The sequence below is a fragment of the Salarias fasciatus genome, chromosome 20 (assembly GCF_902148845.1).
Source record: "Salarias fasciatus chromosome 20, fSalaFa1.1, whole genome shotgun sequence".
Classification (NCBI taxonomy): Eukaryota; Metazoa; Chordata; class Actinopteri; order Blenniiformes; family Blenniidae; genus Salarias; species Salarias fasciatus.
In genome coordinates, this window is record NC_043764.1 from 6,587,757 (window position 1) to 6,612,777 (window position 25,021).

The following is a 25,021-nucleotide window of genomic DNA, read 5'->3' on the forward strand; positions in this document are numbered from 1 at the left end:
CGGGGCTAGGGGCTCGGCGGTGGGCGGGGCCTGAGTGGCTCCTATTTAACTATGAGCTTTCCACGAGTTCATTCATTCAAGACAACATTACAGCCAGTCGAACACTGACCTGTCTGTGGTTTTTCTCATTGAGTTCTGATGTATTTTTTTAGACCTGCTACAGGACGATCGTTGTTTCATGATGCAGGGAGTCGCTCTGATCTTTTTCTGGTCGCTCCTTTCTCAAGTGGCATCACAGGAAATTGTAAGTTATTGTAATTTTTCATGTGAAATTTCATTTCAAAGCATATCTATCTATCGATCTATCTATCCATATGAAATATACACGACAAACTTCAGCCATGAAAGCAGCTCTACAATGTACAGAGAAGAAAATAAGGATATTAACGAATAATACGTTTTATGAATATTAATATAAGAAAATGTAGAAGAGATGTATTAGCAATAAAACTATATTTACACTATGATAAATAAACTGTAGCTATACTGTAGGGAAAATATATGTATACAAAATTTTGACAGTGTGTTACAGTCACATGTCTGATTGCTTTAAACATATTACTGTAAAGTGATTCAGATCTGTGGCGTTTTTCTTGTGGTTTGTTTGTTTCTGCTAAGTTTTTCTTCTGTTTTTGTCATTTCCAGAAAGTGGAATGCTATGAATCTGATGGTAAGTCATGCTAGTCATTTTGTGGGTGATACCTTTGATTGCATGTCATTACAAACGTTTGTGATCAATAGTGATCATCAACCTTTCACAAACCTGTCTTAAGATGATCCATCAGACATAACCAAACCCCACAGCTTGTGTTTTTGTTGAGCATTTCTTTCTAAGCATGAATATATGATTCAAAAGCTGAAAATGTTGATAAAAGCCTATTTGAGATTTAGAAATAACATTATTTATACAATGATGTTGACTTAAATTCCTTTTGCCATCTGATATGTTGTCTGTATATGTTTATATGAATAAAAAACATTGATTTATAAAATAGCTGGTCAGTTTCATCCTGTTCCTGTACATAGCTTTAAGATTTTTGAAATTGGTTTTGAAGTTGAAAATTGTGAATATACAGTTTCATATAAATTATAAACCTGAATGTAGCAGGAATTTGGAAAAACACTGAAAAACCAACATCAGAATAAATATTGATTATTTGATCCATGGATCTGCTCATTAACTGCTTTATTAGATAATGTTGGACCAACTCTGCTGTTGAGTAACCCAGTACAGATTTACTCATTGACAAAAAAATATATTTGTGTGTAAAAGAGCATGCCAATCTTTTAAACTTCGAGAATGACAATTTCAATTTATGGTTAACGTTGTTACTTTTATTTTATGGTTGCGCCATTGACATTTTCAGGTACTTTTAGTCTTTTTTTTGTTCCTCAAAACAGTAAAATGTCACTTCAATTTGAAATTCTAATTGCCCATGCAGCACTTTGCTTTCAAAAGATTTAAAAATCCCTCACTTTCTTAACCATCATTTGTCATTGACCTCTCAGACATTTCATTCTCTTTACAGTAACTTAGTTGTCTGTTGATGTTTCTTTTCTTTTTCTTTTTTTTGTGAGAAATGATGAAGGACCACACCTTAACTGGTGACTCTAAATTGCCCCTATAGGTGTGAGTGAGTGGTTGTCTCTGGTGGGATTTGCAAGAAAATGGATGGATGGAATAACAAAAGAACACTAAGGAGAAATTCTCCTTAACCAACAATTACAGTCTATTTCAAAAACACTAAGAAAAATATGACAGCGAGCACAGAACTTGTACATTTTAGAAAGTGTTGTTTTGACCATTGTCTGCTTTGATCTCATTTCCTGTTTTTGCCCAGACGCTGATCACACTTTCAGTTTGCTTCACTCTCACACTTTTGCTTTCTCCATTATGCTTGCTTTTGATTGAAGTCATTTTAATCTTTTCTCTGGTGGATTCCCAGTTTTCTTATGTTGTCTTGTGACTTGTATGACCCCCGATTCAAGTAATAGCCCTGAAACTTTTTTATATTTTTCCCCTCTCACTACAGCCACATTTCATATTCTATGGTAAGATGGAATAGAGTTTCAAAAAAAAAAGATGGAGAAAGGAAAATTTACTATTATTCTTTGGAAAGCAAGAAAATATACTGCAAAAGAAGGAACATTAAACATTCAGTTTTCACACAGTTTATTTCCCTTAAATAAATCTCAGAAACATTTCCTTTATTGCATTAATATCCTTGTACGTGACTGGCATCAGACAGTCAGACAATTTGCGTAACTTTGGCTACTAAATGAGCAAAGACGATCCTTCACACGTTGCCTGTGTGTTATTACATAACAGCTGAGCTCCACTGTTGTCTCTCTGCTTCAGATCTTCCGCCTTTGAGCAGTCGAGCGCCGTCTCAGCTGGCAGACTTGAAGGTGACAGTGGGAGGAGACGACATGCTGAACATCACCTGGGCCATCAATATTGATGGTAGGAGACTTTGCATTGTCTTATTTTATCTTTTTACTGCCCTTTAACAGAGATAGCAGATTATTCTCATCATTCAAATATAAGCACCAACAAAGAGAAGTCCTAAAGACAACTAAATAAACCACAGATTTAAAAAAAAAAGGAAAACCTTATGTACCGTAAAAAGCATTAATACTTGACTTGCATTGCAGTTTCAAAGTTTAATCCAAAAAGATCCCTGTAAAGGACACCGACTGACCATTCCGAATTTCACCTTTGGTTTCACCTCTGCAGGCAGTATTGCATCTCTGGAAGGAACTCACATACAAATCAACGGAGAACCATATTACTGTGAATACCAACCACATCTGAGCAAAGCAAAGCTGACTGGATCAGATCAAGTAGAACCCACTTTAAAAACCTACCCGTGTTGTTAAATTCAAGAAAATGATCTACTTACATTTTCTATCCTACATTCAGAAATGGTTTCATTTCCTGGTGGAGGCGTCTTACGGCTACAATGTCATCCTGGCTTCCAATATCCCGCTGCCTCTGCTGGGCAGTGGCCAATCTTACATAGACACTGCCATTGTCATCCTGAAATGTAAGTCAGTTCTTCAATTCCGCCAACTCGTTTTTGCTGTTGAAGTGTAAATTTTGTAATTTACTTATCGCTCCACTGCACTTCCACTTCTCAGAAAGAATTTTAGCACCAGAACATGAAGGTTTATTTTGATTGCATGTCTGTAGAATCAATAGAAAATATGCCATTAGTGACTGTTTCTGCACTTTTTTTTTTTTTTTATAAGATCACTTGATCTGAATACCTACCCATGTTAGAAATGTGCGATACTCGCAGGTCTCTGCAATGAGCTCAATTTCTTCAAAATCACTCACGGAATAGGACTCACAATTACACATATCAGCTTTGATATCATAGATGTATAAGATTTTACTACTGTTTTTATACCTATTTCATCCTATTTATATATGAGATTGGTTATATGTTCTCATGGTTTTTTTAAATTTTTTTTTAAATTTTTTAGCAAAATCATCAACAGAAGCTCCTCCCACGACTACAGGTAACATCCATCCATCGTCCTTTCTTTCTTTGATTATGGATTTCTATTCATGGGATGTTCAAGCATTTCCTAAGAAAACGAGAGAATACAGATGTTCTCTTTGGAAATGCATTTGTATCAACCTGTGTGGCTTTTCTGAAACACCGTTGTCCTCTCACCATTCTTATTCAAACTATAAATTACACTGCAAATGAACAGTGAAACAATTTGAACAATGAGAAGAGACGGTTTGTTCTGCTGTGCTGTCAAATGGGTGTTGTTTCAAGTCATTGGAGTCACAACAAAATCCATCACGACAAACACACACACATGTCAAGTGCAAGGTCACTGTATGCTGTATGAAATTCACAAATAAGCTTGACAAACGTCTGTTATTCTGTTTGTAACCATCGGTGTTGGTTGTTGTTCTCAGCGGCGCTCATTGCTGAACCCACTGCTTCAGGTGAGACTCAATGCAGCATGAACTCCACGCACACTGACATACATTCCTAAAACTCATCAAGTTAGAAAACAAATGTTTTACGTGTCTGTGTTTGTCCGTGCAGCCCTGACAGTTCAAGACGTCACTCTCATCATTTTTGGAGGACTGGCCGGTTTGATGTTGCTGAGTTCCTGCTACGTGCTGTGTGAGTGCAAAACTTTATGATTCATTTCATACGAAGAGGACAGACTGTTGTCTTCTTCTTTGCGTGCACTTTGCGATGACCTTCCTTGTGAGCTCACAGAGAGCCTATTGGCTACCTGGTATTGAAAAACATCTGAATTCAAAGAAAATCACTGGATATGATTATTTGAAAGAATAATCAGATTACTGATATCTCCCAAAGCAGCTTAGATGACCACCAGTGTGACCACCAATCCTCCCGAAAAACAACAAAAAACACGCCAACAATAATAAATTAAACAAAATTAAGTCCTTATGAATAAAAACATAGGATACTTATTAACAGGATTCTGCAAGAACATGTTGAATAATATGTTCGTATTTCAAAATTTATTGCGGAGAACTACAATATTTGGGCAAAGATATTCATATTTGCTGGTTGTTCTTCTTACTCAGTGGTTTCGAAAAGCACAAAGCTGTGATATAAGTATTTTTAATTCAGGAGTAAAGCTGAGTCTAGCTTTTCTCTGTGTGCCTTTAACTACTGTTGAATTTGTGTCGTCCTGCTTCAGTTGAACTCTCTGCTAACCCCTCCTTTTTTTTTTTTTTTTATCCCGTCTTGGATAAAGTCTTCAGGTGCAGCACCGGTGCGCCTCTGGGTTTCCACCACGTGGAGTCGGCCTCCACAGTCCCTGTTCTTGTGGTGTACCCGGCCGAAGACTCCGCCTTCCAGCAGGCCGTGCTGGCGCTGGCGGAGTTCCTGCAGTGGCGCAGCGGCTGCAGCGTGGCCCTGGACATGTGGCAGCAGGGAAAGATTGCAGAGCTGGGACCGATGCGATGGCTGGCGGAGCAGGTCAAGTCTGCAGAACGGGTGATCGTCGTGTCCCCGCAGGTACAAACCGCCTCAAGTCTCCGCACATCGTCACAGTTTGGAGCCACCGGCTCAACCGTTGTTACAGACTGTAACAGTTATCAAATGTATTTATGTTGGCGTATGTTCCCATCTCGTCTTGTCTTGTCTTGTCTCTCTCAGCCCGGCCCTGCTCCCCCTCACCGCGGCCTCCCTGCACCTTCAGTCCCAGCTGCGGCGTATGACCTTTACCCTCTGATTCTCAACATGGTGGGAAGCCATGCGAAGAGCGCCAGTCAGCTGTCGAAGTTCTACGTGGTGCAGCTGGCTGCCCGGGCCAAGAAGAGCACGTTTATGCTGCCGTCGGAGCTGAGGGCCTGCAAGACATTTTGCCTGATGGAGGACTTGAACAAACTGAGTAACAGTCTTCATGCCAGGAAGGAGAAAAGCAAAAGCAGAGTTAGCCTGATATTCAAACCAAGAGTTTCCTATAATGAAAAGAGTACAGAGAAGCTAAGAGAGGCTGTAGAAAAGCTTGGTCAGCATCAAACACTGAAATCTGGGGTTCACAATGTTTGAAGTGGCCAGCGTTACAGTTGTTTAAAGGGCATTTTAAAAAGCTATACATTTAATATGGCTCACCCAGTGACTGAGAAAACATGTTGTGAAGTTGTGTCCATCACGTTGTCTTTCACACTGTATTTCCTGAAGCGCTCTAAACTGAGATCCAGATCAGTTGTCAGGGCCAAAATAGGTCAGATTAACAAACTAAATCTAATGTAAAAACCTTGATAAAGCTGAGAAGGAACATGTGTTGGATAGTAGAAGAAGAGAGGACAGAACAAAAACAGACGGCAGTCAAAAACACTGTCATCAGACCACAGGCGAATCCAGCCACGCCAGGTCTGACGACGCAGACGACAGACTTCCGTTACACACAGCAAACGTTCCAGTGTTGAATTAACTCTGAAAGTGTTAAAGAGTGGTCTCATATATACACTGTTGTAGTGTTAAATGTAAGTGTTAAAATATACACTTTAAAGTGTTCATTCTAAGAATTAACACTGGTCAATGTTGAGATTTTAACACTACAAAAGTGTTTATATGAGACCGCTCTTTAACACTTTCAGAGTTAATTCAACACTGGAAAATTTGCTGTGCAGGATCAGAGCTCCTGCTGGAAGGTCTGGAGAGGCTGGACCGGGAAGCGAGAGCTCAGACTACAGGGGGGAGACTCAACAAGTCAGCGACTTTCAGTGGGTGCCAGAATGGAAAGTGAGACAAAGATAGAAGCTCGATGCACTGAACAAAGTCTCCTGGCATTCTAGACCGAGAACAGCCTCACTAGAAAATGTTTTATCAGATTGGAAAGTTTTAAGCCTTATCTCCAAGTACAAGCTGTTTTGGTAACATAACTGAAGCTGGGAGCTGCTTTCACTGAGTGGAGCCTGAGAGATAAAAACTCTGCTTCCCAGTTTGCTTTTTTAACCCTGAGAGTCCAGTGGACGTTTGAGACAAGCAGCTTCATACAGATATTGTAGAGCCTGGTTGTAAAGACCTATCTATGCTAAAAGAAAAATTTTGATTTCTGTTTATGCATATCCCATGTTAGTGTAAAAAGACACCTTCACCTGTAACGTGTTCTTCCTGAATGTAAAATATGGCTTATCAGTATTTATCCTTGTTTTATTGTTCAAATGAAATGTTCTGAAGTGCTTCACCACAGCAGCACAACAAAACACACAGGTGGTGTGAACACTCCCACACTGCTCTTTTATAGCTGTAAAATATTCAGTCGAGTTTATGGTGCCTGAAATTATTAAATGTGAACTTATTTGCGACTCAGCATCTAACAACAAATGTAAGTTACTCTGTGAGAATCTGTGACCTTTAATAGAGTGCAAAAGCTAATGGGGGGGATTCTGCTCAGCAAATCTGACATAAAGTGTTTTCTGTTATCTAAACTTTGTTCTTTTTGAGTTTGTATGTTGTCCCCGTGTGTGGGTGGGTTCCCTCTGGGTACTCTGCTTCCTCCCACTATCCAAAAACATGTACATCAGGTTAATTGATGACTCTAAGTTGCCCCGAGGTGAGAATGTGAGAGTGCATGGTTGTCCGTCTCAACGTGTTGGCCCTGCAACAGACTGGCGAACTGTCCATGGTGTAGCCTATCCCGCCCTCACCCATATGAAGCTGGGATTGGCTCCAGCCCCCGTCTAAAAAAATGAATACATGAATGAATTTTGTTTTAATTATTACATTATACTTCTGTTATGTCACATTGTGACAGTCATCAGTACACTGTGCAGCTCATAAAGTCATTGTAACATGTATTAGTGTGTGATCTTGGCAACAAGTGTGTGTGTGTGTGTGTGTGTGTGTGTGCGTGTGTGTGTGTGTGCGCGCGCGCGTGGTTAAAACAGTTTGATCAGATCACAATGATCATGATTTGCAGTTCTTATCAATAATAATATAAATATTAATAATACTAATAATACTACTAAAACTAATATAACTCATACTACTACTACTATAACTACTGCTACTACTACTAATTATTATTGTAGCAGACCTTGGATTGATGAGGCGTGAGCTCGTACTGATGCGCAAGGTTCTTTATTTCACTGAAGATGCGTTGCTTGCGGCACCGTGAAACTGTATTTTAAAACATGTATGCAGACAAAACAAAAAAAAGATAAACATTTTAAATCAACATTTCACAGTGCAATCAGATATTAAACGTTTCACAATTATAAGTTCCCCGATTGTACCTCGCTGCGCTCTCCAAGGAATGCGAAGTCCGAGTGAAGCCGCCAGCAGCAGCGGCTGCCTGACGGCTGTGTCAAACAAAACAGCTGACAGCTGAGCGGACGCATTTAAAGTTCGCGCGCAGGTAACTTCCGGGTCGTCTTTTCAAATGCAAAGAATATAAAATATACAAAATGAATCACACATTACTCAACAATATTCAAATCCATATTTGTCCAGCCCTTTGTCTTTTTACCCGTTTCGTTTTCCATTTAATACAAATTGAAACACAATAAAATAACATTATGGCCATTTACACTCCCACCAATCATTCATAACAGCCAATACATTTATGAATGATTCTAACCCAAAATGAAAAGGACAAAAAGAAAAAGAAGGCCCTTAAAATCTTCAAATTGTGCAACTCGCGCTATAGATTACATAATATGCGGGGCTAGACATTTAAAATGTAAAGTGCATATGTGCTTTTATTATTGACTCTCAAGAAGCAGCACTAATTTTTGAACTGGTCTTTCTATGATTGTAGGTTTTGTCCCAAGCTTTCCTGAATCCTTTAATCCAACTTGTAGCTTCACTCTTCGCACCAGGCCATCGCCATCTACAGTTGTTTCCACTACCCGTCCCAATTGCCATTGGCTGCGTGGGAGGATATCTTCCTTTATGATGACCACGTCATTCACCCTAAGATTGCGACGAGCCACATGCCACTTCTGTCTGGTGGAGATATTCAGAAGGTACTCTCGCTTCCATCGGTTCCAGAATTGTTCGATTAAGTATTGCACACGACGCCAGCGCTTCGTACCATACACGTCCTCCTTCACAAATTCCCCTGGAGGTGGCAGAGCTGTCTTAGATTTCATCTGAATGAGATGATTAGGCGTTAAAGGCTCAATAGAGTTGGGATCGTTCAATCCATTCACACTTAAGGGACGGCTATTAACAATAGCCATGGCCTCATAAAACAGTGTTCTCAAGGAGGCATCATCCATTCGTCCTGCGCTTTGAGTTAAGGTGACATTCAGCACATTTCGTATAGTGCGTATCTGACGTTCCCAGACTCCACCAGCATGGCTTGCTGATGGAGCATTCAATACAAATTCGCACTGTCGATCTGCCAAAAACATTTGCAGCGCTTGAAAATCACATTGCTGGAGTGATTCCTTTAGTTCATTTTTTGCTCCTATGAAATTCCGGCCTTGGTCACAATAAAGTTGGCGCACAGCCCCTCTCAAGCTGATGAGGCAGCGTAATGAGTTGATGAACGAATCGGTGGACAGATCCTCTAACATTTCAAGATGGACGGCTCGAGAATAAAGACAGGTAAATATCAGTCCGTACCTCTTATATTCTTTACGATTCCTCTTAACAACAAACGGCCCAAAACAGTCCATTCCGCAATATGTGAATGGAGCAGATGCTTCAACACGCTCCTGTGGAAGTTCTGCCATCCGCTGTTCTTCAACTGGACGCCTCAGTTTCCTGCATTCCACACACTTATGAATCAACCTTGCAACCAGCTTGCTGCAGGCAACAATCCAAAACCCATTTGACCTGAGCTCCATCTGAGTTTGGCTTCTGCCTTGGTGGCACACTCGAAGATGATAGTGAGATATAATGAGTTGAGTGACATGACTGTCCTTTGGGAGAATTAACGGATGCTTGAACTCTTCACTGAGAGAAGAATACTTAAGTCTCCCACCAACACGCAACAGGCCCTCCTTCACAAATGGATTAAGGTGAAAGAGAGAGCTAGAGGAAGGAAGATTTTCTCCCGCTTCAAGTAACTTCATCTCCCTGTTGAATGCCTGGTTTTGGACAAGCCTTATCACTTCTTCAGCAGCGGCTTCACGCTCCTTGACAGTCACAACACTCGTGTGACATTTCTGTTTTGAAGACAGTCTCTTAATTCTTGCCACCACCTTAAGAAGTGTAACCCAGGAAGAAAATCTTGATAAGCGATCGAGAATATCTGTACACTCACAGATTGCTGTGGCGAAGGTCTGGATGTTTTTGACCTCTGGGTCGCCAACCATCAGGTCTGATGATGGTCTGAGTTCTTCTTCAATGTTCTCTTTCCATAAGAAGCCAGGACCCTGTAGCCAGTTTGTTGAAAGGATGTCAGAGGCTCTGAGTCCTCTAGAGGCATGGTCAGCTGGGTTTTCAGCTGAATCAACATAATGCCATTGATCTGGTCGAGTATGTTCTCTTATCAGTTGAACACGATTTGCCACAAACACATGAAATCTCCGTGCATCATTGTTGATGTATGCCAGAGTGACTTGAGAATCTGTCCAGAAAAACTCCTTGTCAATTTTCATCTGGAGTTCTGATTTCAGCAGGACACTCAACCTCGTCGCAGTTACAGCAGCAGACAGTTCCAAACGAGGAATGGTAGCGATCTTTGTTGGAGCAACTCTGGTCTTAGCCATTACTAGACTGCAATGAACCTTGTTTTCATCATTCTTGTACCTCAAATAGGAGCATGCACCATAACCCACACTGCTGGCATCAGAGAAGTGGTGCAATTCTACTCCTACAACCTTGCCGAAGTCTTGTGGGTAGTAACATCTGGGTATTGAGACTCCTCTCAGGTTCGTCAAACCAATCTTCCATTCCTCCCACTGTGGACGCAAGTCTTCAGGCAGCAGCTCATCCCACCCAACATTTCTGCGACACAGCTCCTGCAAAATACGCTTTCCACCCAGAATAAATGGAGCTACAAATCCCAGTGGGTCATACAAGGAAGCTATGAGGGACAGAATTCCTCGACGTGTGTCTGGCTTGCCTTTCAAGATTATGTTGAAGCTAAAGCTATCACTTCCAATCAGCCACCGGACACCCAGTGCGTGTTCTACCGAGGCTGAATCTGAGTTTATGTCGAGGCATTCTACATTTCCTGCTCTTTCAGATGCATGCACACAGAAAAGGACATCGCTCACGTTTGTGTTAAACTTATGAAGTCTCAGACCTCCCCTTTTGCATAACTCTTGCGCTTCCATGATCAAATCCGAAGCCTCCTTGACTGTGGAGACACTCACAAGCCCATCATCGACATAGAAGCTATTTTGAACAAATGCTGCTGCTGCTGGATAGTCTGATGCATACTGCTGTGCCAGATATTTAAGGCCGAAATTAGCACACCCTGGCGAAGAAGCGGCTCCAAAGAGATGAACTGCCATCTGATACTCTCTGGGCTCAGAATCAAGGTCTCCGTGCTCCCACCATAAGAACCTCAGGTAGGTGCGATGCTCAGGTGTCACAAAAAACTGATGGAACATCCTTTCAATATCACAGATGACAGCCACTGCGTCTTTCCTAAAACGGCACAGAACTCCTATCAAGGAATTAATGAGGTCAGGGCCCGTCAGCAAGGTGTCATTCAAGGAGATGCCACAGAATTTAGCTGAACAATCAAAAACGACTCTCAGCTTGCTAGGCTTCCTTGGGTGGTACACACCATGATGTGGTATGTACCAAACAATCTCTCCAGGGGAAGCTTCAGGAACGGGTTCAGCGTCCCCTTTACTGATCACGTCATCCATAAAGGCCTTGTAATGATCAAGAAATTGCTGATCGGCCTTAAGCCTTTTCTTTAGATGTTGCAAGCGAATGGTTGCCAACCTTTTATTGTTGGGCAGTATGGGCTGACTACAGCCCTTAAATGGAAGGGGCATTTCTAGATGACCATCCTCTCTCCAATGAATGTTCTCACTGACAAGCTGAATGAAACGCACATCCTCTTGCGAAACATATTTGCCTTCATAATTTTTCTCACTGAAGTCTGATTCAAGAACCTTCAAGACATCTGAGGCTGATGGAGCTGACAACTCTCGCACCGCGACTCTGTGCACATATCGTTGGCTCCCCTGTCTGTCAAGATGAGGATTTGCAGCGCCTATTATACTCCATCCCAACTCAGTCTTCTGTGCAAACGGCTCATTATCACTGCCTCTGATGACTTCGAGTGGGGCTAAAGCTGAAGGACAGTTGTACCCAATTAATAGTCCCACATCACAATCTTGAAGTGGTGGTAACTTATTTGCAAGATGTTTAAGGTGAGGCCACTGCAAGGCTGTGGTCTTAGTTGGAATGCAGGACATGTCAACAGGAATGAAGTCACGGGTGTATGCTTGCAGTAGCGGTATGCGATTCTCGCAATAAAAACTTCTAACACGCAAACCACACACACTTTCACTAGATATTATGGTGTCAACAGCGGTCATTGTGCTAAGTTTCAACTGCAAAGGTCGAGTCACAACCTCCAGCTCTCTGGCAAGGCTTTCCAAGACAAAGGTTGAATCGCTCTGAGTGTCAAGAAGGGCATATGTGAGAATTTCCTTCTGAGGTTCTTTATCAGATGACACGAAAACTGGAACAATACTGGAGGTAGCAGAGGCTTGATGAACCAGTGCATGCGACAAGGCTCTGTGGATCTCCTGCCCTGTTTCTCCTTCTGTAGGGGCAGGGATTCTGTTTGTCACACTTTCAGACTCCCTTTCCTCATGCAGACATGTGGGATGGCGGCGGCCACACTCTCCACAGATATGTTTGGTTCTGCAGTCCTTCGTCATATGTCCTTTGCGTAGACAGCTGAAGCACAAACGGTGCTGATGTATAAATGTTCTTTTATCTCCCATTGACTTGGAAGCAAAGACTGGACACTTAGCTATGCCATGAAGCTCGTTTGCGCAGATGAGACATGGCAGTTTTGGCCTCTGAACAGGACTTTCTGATGTATGATCTTTAGCATTGGTACTGAGAGCCTTTGCTCTCTTGGAGTATTTATCCTCATAAGATCTGGAATGAAACAGCCACGGAGAAGCAATAGGATTGCAGGCTATACGAGCCTCCTTCTGCACAAACTCAGTAAAGCAATCAAAGGTGGGATACTCCCCGGATGCATCAAGTTCTTCCACAACAATCCTACTCCACTTGCGTACAACCCAGTCCGGTAATTTTCTCAAAAGTTTATGATTTTCTTCACAATCATTCAGAATAGACAGACCTTTGACGTGAGGCATAGCCTCTGCACAGCTCTTCAAGAAATCTGCAAAATCCCTGAGTGCAAGAGTGTCATTTGGATCAATCTTAGGCCACTTCATGAGCTTATCTCGAAAGGCCTTCTGAACCACGAAGGGATTCCCATATCTGTCCTTTAAAACAGACCAAGCCCCTTCATAAGCGTCTTCAGAGCTCCGGTAGAAGAATCCCTCAACAGCTTTACGAGCTTCTCCTGTGAGGTAACTTTTCAGATACAGCATTTTTTCACATGCAGGAATGGGCTTTCTGTCAATTAGCGTGGTGAATGACGTTTTGAAATCTAGAAACTTTAATGGGTCACCAGCAAACATAGTTGGTTCGGGAACGGGCAGACGATTTAAAGTAAGAGAGCTTGCAATTGCTTCAGCTAAGCTGGCTGTTAGATTCTGTGCAGACTCCTGTGACTGGGGTAACATGGCTACTGTGCTGCATTGTCCATTCAAATCCATGGGTGGGGTTGTCTTGACAGCACGGGCCGAGATATTGCACTCCCCTCCTGCACCACCTTCAATCTGATTGTAAGTTCGAACACGAGCAGCAGCCACGTTGACATCCATCTGTGCTTCCAGCATTTTTAGTTTTGTTTTCTCTTCCTCTAATTTCATGTCAACTTCAGCTTGCCTTTGCTTCATTTGAACCATCATTTGTGATTCATGCAGCTTCCAGTCAGTTTCAAGCTTACTGAGTTTAGTTTTCTGAGCTTCTATCTCCTGCATGGACCTTATTTGTTCTAATTTAGCTGCAAGATCAGCTTCTGCATCTGCTCGCTTACTTGAGGTTTTGGAGATGGCTGACGAGTTGTCCGAGTTTTCAGAGAGAACAGTATCTGTGTCTGTACCACCAAATATTGAAGCATATTCGTCACGGTTTAACATCATGCGCACTCTTTGCTTTTCAACTTCAGCTTTAAAGGTGGTTTTATCTGGCTCCACTTCCAGCCGTTTACTGACAAGATCACATATTTCTGTTGTGAGAGTATTACAAGCGTCCATTTTCTGCACAACATTATCATTATTTAAGGAGTGGCGTTGGAGTGGCTCATAATTTTGATTCACATGATCATATGCAGTTTGAATTTGTTTGTTCATCTTCTCCAAATCCTCAGTTCCACAGAAATTCTTTAGTCTTGTTCTAGAGTCTCTGGCGATCACCTTCCAGGATTCATAAGCCTTAATGAAGCTCTTTAAATGTTTTTTAGCTGCTTCATCCCGCATTTGTTTCCCCTTTTCTGTAAGTTGCCGCTCACGAACATCCCTACAGGGAATGTCTTCCTGATTTTCATTAAGACTTTCTTTCACCCTTTCTGATGCTGACATTTTGTTCAATTTTATGCTTGGATGAATCTGTGATATGGCTGATTACAATAATACGCACCAGACTATGCTTCAACCTTTGAGTATCACTTCCACAAGCCACCATGAGTGAGGTGAAATATTTTACAACTTAGATTAATCAGATCGGCTTCACAAGAAAAACTCCCAAAGAGGTAACTAAACAAGATCATTAAATAAAATTTATGTCCAAACCTTCAGACTGAGTTTAACCTTAAAGTTGATCAAAGTTTCAGGCACCTTTGGCTTGTTTCACAATCATTGAAACCGGAAATGACTTGAACGACATCATGGCGTGCAGCAACTCAGTCCGTTTCAGGACGATGAAGTCAGTACCTCAGCTCGTTTTGGTAAATAAATTTACCACAGTCTCTCACTGCGCCTGCCGCCTCCGTTCAGATTGCTGTTGTTCCATCTTGCCTGTGATCCTGCAGATCAACAAGGAGCACGTCGGCGTCCGGAGATTGTGATGACAGCAGCGTGTAGATCAGCAGCGCGGCAGAAGACACAGGTGTAGCGTTGAATCTCACTTTGTAGTGATGAAGTTCACTTCAGCGTCGAGTTTCACTGTAGCAGACCTTGGATTGATGAGGCGTGAGCTCGTACTGATGCGCAAGGTTCTTTATTTCACTGAAGATGCGTTGCTTGCGGCACCGTGAAACTGTATTTTAAAACATGTATGCAGACAAAACAAAAAAAAGATAAACATTTTAAATCAACATTTCACAGTGCAATCAGATATTAAACGTTTCACAATTATAAGTTCCCCGATTGTACCTCGCTGCGCTCTCCAAGGAATGCGAAGTCCGAGTGAAGCCGCCAGCAGCAGCGGCTGCCTGACGGCTGTGTCAAACAAAACAGCTGACAGCTGAGCGGACGCATTTAAAGTTCGCGCGCAGGTAACTTCCGGGTCGTCTTTTCAAATGCAAAGAATATAAAATATACAAAATGAATCACACATTACTCAACAATATTCAAATCCATATTTGTCCAGCCCTTTGTCTTTTTACCCGTTTCGTTTTCCATTTAATACAAATTGAAACACAATAAAATAACATTATGGCCATTTACAATTATTATTATAATAATATTTACATTGACACTATGATTACTACTATTATTATAATGTAAATTCATGTTTTGTTTTTTTCAGGATCTGTAAGTGTTAACAGACCTGTGGCCAGAGACTTTTTGTTTTGAATAAACTAGTGTTATTTTCTTGCTGTTCAATACTTATTCGTTTTCAAAAGGACAATATTTAATACTTTCTTAAGATTCCTCTTTCGTCAGATTGTGCACTTCGGACAAAAAACAAGGAAACACCAAAAATCCGTTTGACGAATAGAAATCATCGTTTCATGACACGTGACCAAAACACGGAAGTGTCGTCGGCCGCTGTCTGCGTGCTGCAGCTCTCCATACAGAGGAGAAACTTCGTCTTTTTCAGACTTTACGGCTTTGATACCTGAACTGAAAAATCGTCAGCGGGGTTTTGGGCAGCGAAGATGACCCAGGCTGAGAAGGAGCAGGATAACGGAAAAGAGAAAGAGAAGGATCGAGAGAAGGAGAAAGAGAAGGAGCAGCAGCGCGGCGTGAAGAGACCCATCGCCCCTCCGGTCATCCCGGAGCCCCAGCAGGAGGTCAGGCTCTTTACTCACTGAATAAACTCATCTTTCACTTTACATTTTTTGACACAGCCAGACAGATGTGGTTCTGCCGAAAGCCACAGAACTGCTCAGAACTGGGGTTTCAAACATCAGGTCCGTGAGCCAAAACCGGCCCGCACGATGCTCCCGTCTGTCCCTTTGTCGGAACTTTGAAAAAGATGTAAGAAGCTGGGGCATCCTGTCAAACACAGTGCTTCAGAGTGACCCCGGTCTTAAAGAAATTAGAAAACACTCAATAAATGTCCCATGTTCCATATTCTGCCAAACTGCAGATAATAATTTATTTTGCCTGTGAATATTTGGGCGCTTGGTAGCTTTTGAGCTCAACTTTTTTTTATTCTTGAGCTAAAATCTCCTCAAGCTCTGCAGAATTTCTCAGATGGCCTGACAGAGAAGATGCAATATTATCACCCAGGTCAGTCTTTCAAGCGGCTGGTGGCTTCCATCTTTCAGATCTATCAATCTGAATCAGTTCTAAAAAAAAAAAAAAAAAGAGCCCCACATGTCTCCATGCATATGACTTTAAGGGATCCAGTGTGTTCTCGGTTCATACAATGATGTCCTCATTTTGACACGTTTCTCACTTGTATTTGCTTTTTACAGCAAATACAAAGCAACTTTGTGGTCGTCATCCACCCGGGTTCGAGGACGCTGCGCATCGGTCGAGCCACAGACACTCTGCCGGTGACTGTCCCCCATGTGATCGCACGCAGACACAAGCAAAGCGGGCAGGCTAGATATGAAGACGCATGGCTTCTGAGAGGAGGCTTAAATGTAAGATTCACACAGTCCGACGCAGCCGGTATGCATTCATTCAGTTAGTGTGCGTTCTACTGTTTGCTAATCAAGCTCACGATGCCATCATTTTGTGTTTGCTGACAGAAACCAGAGAGCAATGAGCAGAGGCAGAATGGACTCAAAATGGTCGACCAAGCCATCTGGTCTAAGAAGATGTCAAATGGAGTGAGGAGAACACCCGTCTCCTCTGAACAGGTCGGTTTACTCAAGAAACAGACCTGGTGTGGATATTTAAGTGTGCAAACCTCACAAACAGCAGATATCAGTGACGATCAATGCATCTGCTTTGTTGTGTGTGAATCAGGCCAGAGCGTACAACTGTCAGATCCGTCCTGCAGTGCTCGACAGCAGCTCCAGAGTGAAGTGGACCAACACAGGCCACCATCCTCCGTACCTGGTGGGAGAGGAGGTCAGTGCTGGTGTCTGAATCTCTTCAGATCTCTATGGATAAAAGAGGTTTTGACGCTGGTGTTCGGTTTTCTAACTTCTTTGACCGACCCGCCTCCATTCTGCCAGGCTCTCTATGTGAATCCATCCGACTGCTACAACATCCACTGGCCAGTGGTCAGAGGTCAGCTCAATGTGCACGCCGGCCCTGGAGGCTCGCTGAGCGCCGTCCTGGCTGACCTGGAGACCATCTGGAGCTATGTTATTCAGAAGCATCTGGAAATCCCCCTCAAGGACTTAAAGGTGAGCGACATCTTACATCTCATTTCTATTGTCTGAAAGGCAACGAGAATATTAAACCAGCAGTGAGATTAAAGTGCACAGACGGAGGAAATTCACAATTAAACTTACTTTTTTTTCTTTTAACCTCTTCTTGCTAGTATTACAGGTGTATTCTTCTGGTCCCTGACATTTACAACAGACAGCACATCAAAGAGGTTGTCAACATGCTGCTGCTCAATATGAACTTCTCAGGTAATACACATACAGACATGTTCAGCTTCACACAGGAAAACAGCCTGTATGGACTGACTCCATGCTTCAGCTCTGACGGAGGGTTTATGATTATAATCTACCATCAACTTCTCTTTTGCGCGGGTGTGTGTGTGTGTGTGTGTGTGTGTGTGTGTGTAGCTATCATTGTGCACCAGGAATCTGTGTGTGCTACCTTTGGCAGCGGCCTGAGCAGTGCATGCGTTGTGGACGTAGGCGACCAGAAGACCAGCCTCTGCTGTGTCGAGGACGGAGTTTCCCATCGAAACTCCAGGTACAGCTGAGAAAACTAAACTGGACACATAAAAGTATTTTTTTTTAAGTGAAGGATTTCCACGGTTCAGTTCTGTCTTTATTTCTTCAGGTTGTGTTTGGCGTACGGCGGTTCAGATGTGACTCGCACTTTCTTCTGGCTCCTGCAAAGAGCAGGATTTCCCTACAGAGACTGTCAGCTGTCCAACAGACTGGACTGTCAGCTCTTACAGCAGCTCAAGGAAACCTTCTGCCACCTGAATCAAGTGGGTTATTTGTATTATGGGACGGTACTTGTGCATTTTGAGTCCGTGGAAAATAGTTTCTGCCTAGACTGATAGCAGAATGCGTATCATTTCCAGGATATCTCAGGACTACAGGATCATGAATTTCAGACACGTTTCCCAGAAGCCCCGGCTCTTCTGTACCAGGTTCGATTGGGAGATGAGAAGTTACAGGTACTTGTTCCTAAAGAGTAGCGAATGATCGTATTGTTTCCGACTGAAGCTGAAAAGCGGTTTCCCCTCGTCAGGCGCCCATGGGTCTCTTCTACCCGACCACGTTTGGTATCGTTGGCCAAAAAATGACGTCGCTTCAGTACCGTTCACAAGGCGATTCAGAGGACCCTCACGATGAGCACTACCTGCTGGCCACGCAGAGCAAACAGGATCAGGTGACAGATACAGACACACACTTTGAAAGTGTGACTTCTGGTCTTTCTCTATTTTATTGGCTAAAAATCTCTTTTTCTCCAACAGTCTTCCAAATCCACTGCAGACCGGAAGGCCATTTCCAGACCAGGTGGAGGTTTGGACGGTGAGATGAGCAGCCAGGGAGGGATGGGGGATCTGTCAGACCTGCCCCGGGGCTGCGGGAGCGGCATCGGTGGCGGCAGTTTAGGAGGAGGAGGAGGGAGCCAGGGCGAGATGGAGCTCGGGCCTGCACAGGCGGAGTGTCTGATGGGGGCTGGAGAGGTGGAGGAACCCCTGTCTGCTCACCTCTCCAGGAAGACTGCCATCATGAACCAGTTTGAGAGCAAAGCACTCGGACTGGACAAGGCCATCCTGCACAGCATCGACTGCTGCGGTAAGAAAGTCATTTTGGAATCCAGAGTTGAAGTAAAACTGTCAGTCTGTCACACTCTTCTCAGTGAGTGTGCCTTGATCACCAGCAAATGAAACAAAATGAGGAAAAGTAAGTAGAGACCTGGTTGATTCCCACTGGTGCAATCACTCCTGTTATGGAAAGAGGTATTTACACCATTAAAATATGAAAAACTCACCAGCTCATTGACGGCTGATTTTAAACAAAATGCAATACTGGCTGTTTTCCAATGTGTCCGCTGTGGCTCCTGTGCCTGAGGTTTCCAACCACCGCATCGCGACATAACAGCAGAGGGAAAAAAGGACATGGAGGAGGACAGCTGCTTCGAGATGTTTTTTTTTTTTTTTTAACTTCAATTTCTTTTTTTGTTACAGCGTCAGACGAAACCAAACGGAAGATGTACAGCTCCATCCTGGTGGTGGGAGGAGGGCTGATGTTTCATGGTGTTCAGGAGTTTTTGCTTCACCGTATCATCAACAAGATGCCTCCCTCTTTCAGAAGGCTCGTCGACAACGTGGAAGTTATCACGCGTCCAAAGGTAACCCGGAATCTTTTCCGAAGTTTGAGAAATTCAGGAAAAAAAAATTCACAGCAGCTCTCGTTGACCTTAATCGTCTGACATGCTGCAGGACATGGACCCGCGGCTGATCTCGTGGAAGGGTGGAGCAGTGTTAGCCTGTCTTGACACCACCCAGGAGATGTGGATCCACCACAGGGAGTGGCAGCGCTTCGGCGTCCGAATGCTCCGAGAGAGAGCGGCCTTCGTCTGGTGAAGCGGACTGCAGAAAGTCATCGGTGTTTGAATTGTTTCACCTCATGGAAAAGAAACATTTTTCCCCAACAGATTTTATGTATAAAAGACTATTTTAGCTGTATTAAATCCATGCTCTGAACTTTCCCTTTGCAGCATTAAGGTCAATGCGTTGTTTTTAACTGCCAGGTCTGGTTATTGTGCAGGCAGTATTTCACACCCCACTATCTTCAGGTATGTCTGGCACTGTAAATAAACCTCTCTCACTTTGGTAGGTAAAATCCATCAGGATGATAACAGCACTGAATTTATACAGTTACATGCAGCATAAATCAGGTTTTTCATCTGCAGCAGAGGGTAAATGAATACAAATGTGCCTCACTGCTCTTCCAATGTCTGACTTTTCAGATACCAGATTATCTATGTCAGATGAATGGCGGTGGCTGTGATACAGATGATTAAAGTGAGTGGTGTATAACTCCATATCAAGTCATAATTACAGAACAACACAAATTTGGTGTTAAATTTTTATTGAAACAGAAGGGTTCAAATCAAAGAAACAAGGTAATCATTCCCAGGAGGGAAGACTGGATGTAACCATTCGGTGGAACTTCAATCCAAAAGACTCCAGCGACTTTTAGTTGGAAGGGCAGAAGTGAGGAAAAAGGAAGTGATGCGGTGGCTGCTGTATCGGCCGTTCTGGCCCCTACGTGTAGGAATTCCCAGAAAGGCGTCATGAAACTGCTCGTGGCAGCGGCAGCTGGTGAGGAGGGGCTTCAGCACTGCGACAGGCGCTGTTTAAAGCCCCGTGCCTACACTCAACGTGTAGGCGTTTACCTGGAGAGAATTCAACAGCAGTCACATAATTTTTCTTTCAATTCTTGAAAAAATGTTCATCTTGAAAATGATACAACACTGAAGCCTATCATGGAAATGTTTCAATGGGAAATTAACAAGTACCAGGTGGAGACGGTGTGTGGCTGCAAAGTGACTTATGACATTAATGAAGTCTTAATATTATTAAATTTGTTTAAAAAAAAATCTGTAATAGAAGCTCTAGTGATCACAGGGGGTTAAAAAAACAAACAAACAGTCTTACCTTCCTCATCCTCCTCCACCCATTGGTGGAGCATTGGGGCCCGCACCGTGGGTTATTCTCCCCATCCGCCTTCTGCCACCAGGTGGCCCAGGAGGGCTGCAACAGAAATGTATGATCATGAACAATAACTCTAATACTTGAGTCTGCCACTGAAAATAAAAAAGAAACTCTTATGATCACATAAAAAAAGGTTATCATTACTGGTGAATCTCAAACAAAGCATCTCTTTTTTGTCACAGTTGAACGTGATACCCCGATGGAACTATTGTACTCGTTCTTTTCCCCTGAGAAAGTTACAAGCCACCGTTGAGACTGCTCCTGCCATCAGATTGAGTTACTTCCAGCGTTAAAGATAAAGGGGACGTGTCAGTGGTGTCTCCAGTGGGTTGCTACCAGTCGTGAAATGAGTGTTTTAGGGACTTACCCTCTCCCGTCACTGAAGCGTGACGTACCACTCTGTCCATCTTTCGTCAAATCAGGATGAACCAGCGTTTTAAAACTGACAGACAGAAAAATAAAGGATGTTAACAGCTGTAGATTTACCCCTCCTAATTACAGGATTTTATTTTCAAAACTTGACAGTAAAAATGTGACCAACAAGAAGGTTTGAGAAACTAACATTTGGTTGTCACTGTTAGATGAGTGTGTTAAAGGATACTGATAATCTTAAACAAAGTTATCACAGGTCTCCATTACAAATAAAGGCTGATGGGGTTTCAAAAGTTAGTAGACAGAGTACAAACTGTTTTTCATCATCGTACAATGAAAAATTTAAGAGCTGCTCCTCCCACAGTGCAAATGAATAGAATGTAAGAAACAAATAGAACTATGCAACAAAAAATAGTGCAATATGCCAGTAGGTTCATAGATGTATGTCAGTATAGTTGTGTGACTTATTTGTGGTGCACAGAATGTGTGATTTAGTGTGTTGTGACTCTGCCAAAGTACTTTAAAATCATCACACAAATCCACCGAGCAATGTGTTACTTTGCCCTTCAAGCAACACATGCAAGATTAACTGACAAGCTGCCACAAAATCAGTATAATCAGATTAATTATGTGAAAAATAACCTCTAAAACATTCCTCACATAAAAAAAAACATGTTTTCTGACCATGGTGGAGGAGCTCTGAACCTCGGAGTGCCAGTACTCCACAAACCTCAGAAGATAAAGTTCACACAGCTCAAGAGGAGACTGGCCCTGATGTGTCGGTGAGAAGTGGGTGACTTACAACAGGCCGATGAACTCCACTGCTCCCCAGAACAGGTCGACCAGCAGGGACAGCCTCCATGGGGACTGTAACCTGTTGTCCAGGACCTGACCTGAGAGGGACAGGTGAGACACAATTAGACATCTGACGCCTTCTGTGATCTCATTTCGATCGCTCACTTTTCCAAGTTATGTGGTTATCAGGTGGATTTCCTGTCACGCAGATTCAGCCACAAGCTAACTGGCTAAACGCAGCCTCGCTGTTTTCGTTACACGTTCCAAGTGAGCCGTTTACCGAACACTTCGACATACAGTCAAACCAACTGGAAATGTATAACACGTTTTCTAACAATAAAAAGACGGAAAAACAAGACACAGCACTCACCGTTGGACACGTACACCATCTTTGACAACACGGCCACAACAGCTGTGTTTACGGATACACTTCCGGCTTTGGTCTTGCGTCATGCACGCATGCGCAGTCCCCGTTAAAAGAAACCTACAAAAAAAAAAAAAAAAAAATCAAATGATGGAAGACATTCAATTAAAAAAAAATAGACAGGATCAACTGAGAAAATGCTTAATATATTCAAGTAATGAGGAATCTTTAGAATACACTAAATAATACACTAAAATAATTTAACTTTCCAAAAGTAATCCACCCTTCTAGACTTTACCCCTGTGCTTGATGTGCTGCAGCCAATCCCAGATGACTATGCAGAAGTGCAGGATACACTCTGGACAGGTCACCACTCCATCACAGGGCCAAGATAACCACACAGACCTAGGGGAAACTGTAGGATCTCAAATGAACCTCACATGATTTTCAGCAGTGGGAGGGAATGTGAGTATACAGGGAGAACAAGCAAACTCCACACAGAGAGACTGCCATTATTTGAAGGATTTTTGCGCTTGTTTTTTTTTTTTTTTTTTCAATTATGTAGTTGTATTTTTAAGTTCCTCAAGAATATATTAAATATGTTGTTATATGCTCACACTCTTTCAATCAGCGATGATCCTCATTAAACATAGCGCATGTGGTATTCTCAGGCCCCACAAAGTACTTTAGAGAGGGACTATGTGACATCCATTGGGAAGGTGAGATCTGCTTCTGGCATGGAGATTTGTAAACAAGTGTTGATGGAAATTCATCACAAACTACTGCAGAAGACACACACCTGTCAAGTACAATCAGGTTGGTTTGTGACAGCATCTGACCAATCACTGGTCAGAGCAGAACACCTGTGAAGGCCTGTGATCAATGACACACTGGCAGCAGAAAACAAGAAGACTTAACTTCTCTGAGAGGTAATAATAATAAATAATAATGCATTGTTTTTATATAGAGGTAGTCTGAGCTTTCCAACAAATCTGTCTAAGTATTTTTCTCCAATAGTTTGCAAAGTCTTTGATCAGCACAAGGTGGATGATGATTGAAGTTGCCAGCAGTTTTGTCTTGAGGATGTTTGGTTTAACTGTATTTATCTAACGTTGTATGGAAACCCATTGACTAATGACTAACCCATTGACTAATGTTCAGATTGGTGGGAAGGTGAAGATAAAGACCAAGTATTGCTACATTGATGACACTAGTAAAGCTGAGATCTTAGAGCACCTATCCAAACCAGCCTTTTAAAACATTTTTACACAGTGCTGACACAAATTCAAGAATGACTGTTGCAAAATTGTGCAAAATGTTGTGTGCCTCAATTAAATGCACTGTGGATAACTTGGTTAATTGGTTAACACCTAATTTAACTACTTACTGAAGTTCACTTTTTGAAATGTCAGTGAATGTGTGAACTGGGAGTCCCTCAGCAGCACCCGTACCATGAACCTGTTCAGGCTGTGTGCACGGATTTACCCAATTATTGTAATGTCCTTACGAGCAGTTTAAATGTGCCATGTGGTTCTTGACACCTTATCTTACTACTTCCAAGCAGTGCAATTTTTAATTATATGACTTAAGGTACATGTGGCCACCAGACAATGCTGAGAATCTCATGTGCTGTGGGCTAATTCACTCAGAAGAAAGCAGAAAGGGCTTTTGGGGGAAAAAAAAACCTTAATGAAATTAATGAGAAACTACTGAACACATTTTAAAAATACCATTGTCCATTGGTTCTACAGTTTGATCACAGTAAGTTTGAATCATGCTTGCAATCCATACTTTACGGAACAAAATCAGATGAGAATCATTTACCAACCATATGTGTAATTTACTGTATTATGGTAATGTTTAAGTAAATTAAATTCACATTGGAATGTGATAAGACAGTTTATTGTACAATGCTTATGATGAATAATACACCTGGAAATATGGAAGTGCTATTAACATAAAAAGGGGAAAATTTTTGTGATTTCACATAACAAAATGTGATCCAATTTAAAAAAAATAAACTCATGTTATTTGTTTTCAGGACCTGGATCTTTACGACGTGACGGTTTTCACCTTTTTCTGTGTCCCATAGTCCTCTCCTCTTACTGTAAATTAATCAAGCATTGTGGGTTCACATCTTTTTGTAACGCAGTCCTGCACACGTGGCCTGTTCTCATGACCTGCATCATGTCTCACAGGGGTTTGTGGGACAGTCTGTGGCAGCTGTCTGCAGCACAGGTCCCGTCCTCTGAGCTTCACTTCCTTTCTCAGACTCAGCCTTGTACCCCTGTGTCTCTGTTTCTGACTTCTGACTGGATGCTCCTCTGATGATACCGGCTTTGTGCAGCTCTCGTCGTACCATCTTAACGGAGATGCTGTGGGAGAGGTGTGTGTTCAGCTCCGAGGTGATCTTTGAGGCTGTGTACTCCGGGTGCTCGTCCACCATCCTGAGGAGTGTCTGTCGGTCGCCGGCGGCGAGCTTGGTGTTGCGCCCGCTGTTCTTCTTGGCTGATGCAGTCCGCCCATGCTTCACGTACACGGTCATGACTCTGGAGACTGTTCCTCTTGCCACATTGAACAGCTGGGCAGTTTTTGTGACGGATGCACCTGACAGACGAGCAGCAACTATCTGGCATCTTTCAAACTCTGTTAGATCACTCTATCAGGACTCCACACTTTTGACTGAGTGGATGCTTAGGGTCCA

At 42.6% G+C, this 25,021-nt stretch overlaps 3 protein-coding genes across 3 annotated transcripts; 2 read left to right on the forward strand and 1 right to left on the reverse strand.

Annotated features, from left to right (window-relative positions):
* The first annotated feature begins 88 nt into the window (after positions 1-88).
* il17rb (interleukin 17 receptor B) lies at positions 89-7,325 on the forward strand. The gene is made up of 10 exons (XM_030118516.1): positions 89-244; positions 646-670; positions 2,360-2,464; positions 2,738-2,844; positions 2,924-3,047; positions 3,490-3,525; positions 3,938-3,967; positions 4,071-4,151; positions 4,759-5,021; positions 5,163-7,325. The coding sequence occupies exons 1-10, from the start codon at positions 179-181 to the stop codon at positions 5,556-5,558; spliced, it is 1,233 nt and encodes a 410-aa protein (XP_029974376.1). The 5' UTR covers positions 89-178; the 3' UTR covers positions 5,559-7,325.
* An 8,154-nt stretch (positions 7,326-15,479) lies between these two features.
* On the forward strand, positions 15,480-19,777 carry actr8 (actin related protein 8). Its single transcript, XM_030118484.1, has 13 exons — positions 15,480-15,759; positions 16,390-16,560; positions 16,669-16,779; positions 16,889-16,993; positions 17,101-17,274; positions 17,412-17,505; positions 17,665-17,797; positions 17,888-18,041; positions 18,138-18,233; positions 18,308-18,448; positions 18,534-18,861; positions 19,254-19,417; positions 19,509-19,777. The coding sequence occupies exons 1-13, from the start codon at positions 15,625-15,627 to the stop codon at positions 19,650-19,652; spliced, it is 1,950 nt and encodes a 649-aa protein (XP_029974344.1). The 5' UTR covers positions 15,480-15,624; the 3' UTR covers positions 19,653-19,777.
* Positions 19,778-20,725: 948 nt separating this feature from the next.
* selenok (selenoprotein K) lies at positions 20,726-22,399 on the reverse strand. The gene is made up of 4 exons (XM_030118557.1): positions 22,324-22,399; positions 21,961-22,051; positions 21,154-21,228; positions 20,726-20,825 (listed from the first exon to the last, which is right to left on the reverse strand). The coding sequence occupies exons 1-4, from the start codon at positions 22,340-22,342 to the stop codon at positions 20,726-20,728; spliced, it is 285 nt and encodes a 94-aa protein (XP_029974417.1). The 5' UTR covers positions 22,343-22,399.
* Positions 22,400-25,021: the final 2,622 nt, after the last annotated feature.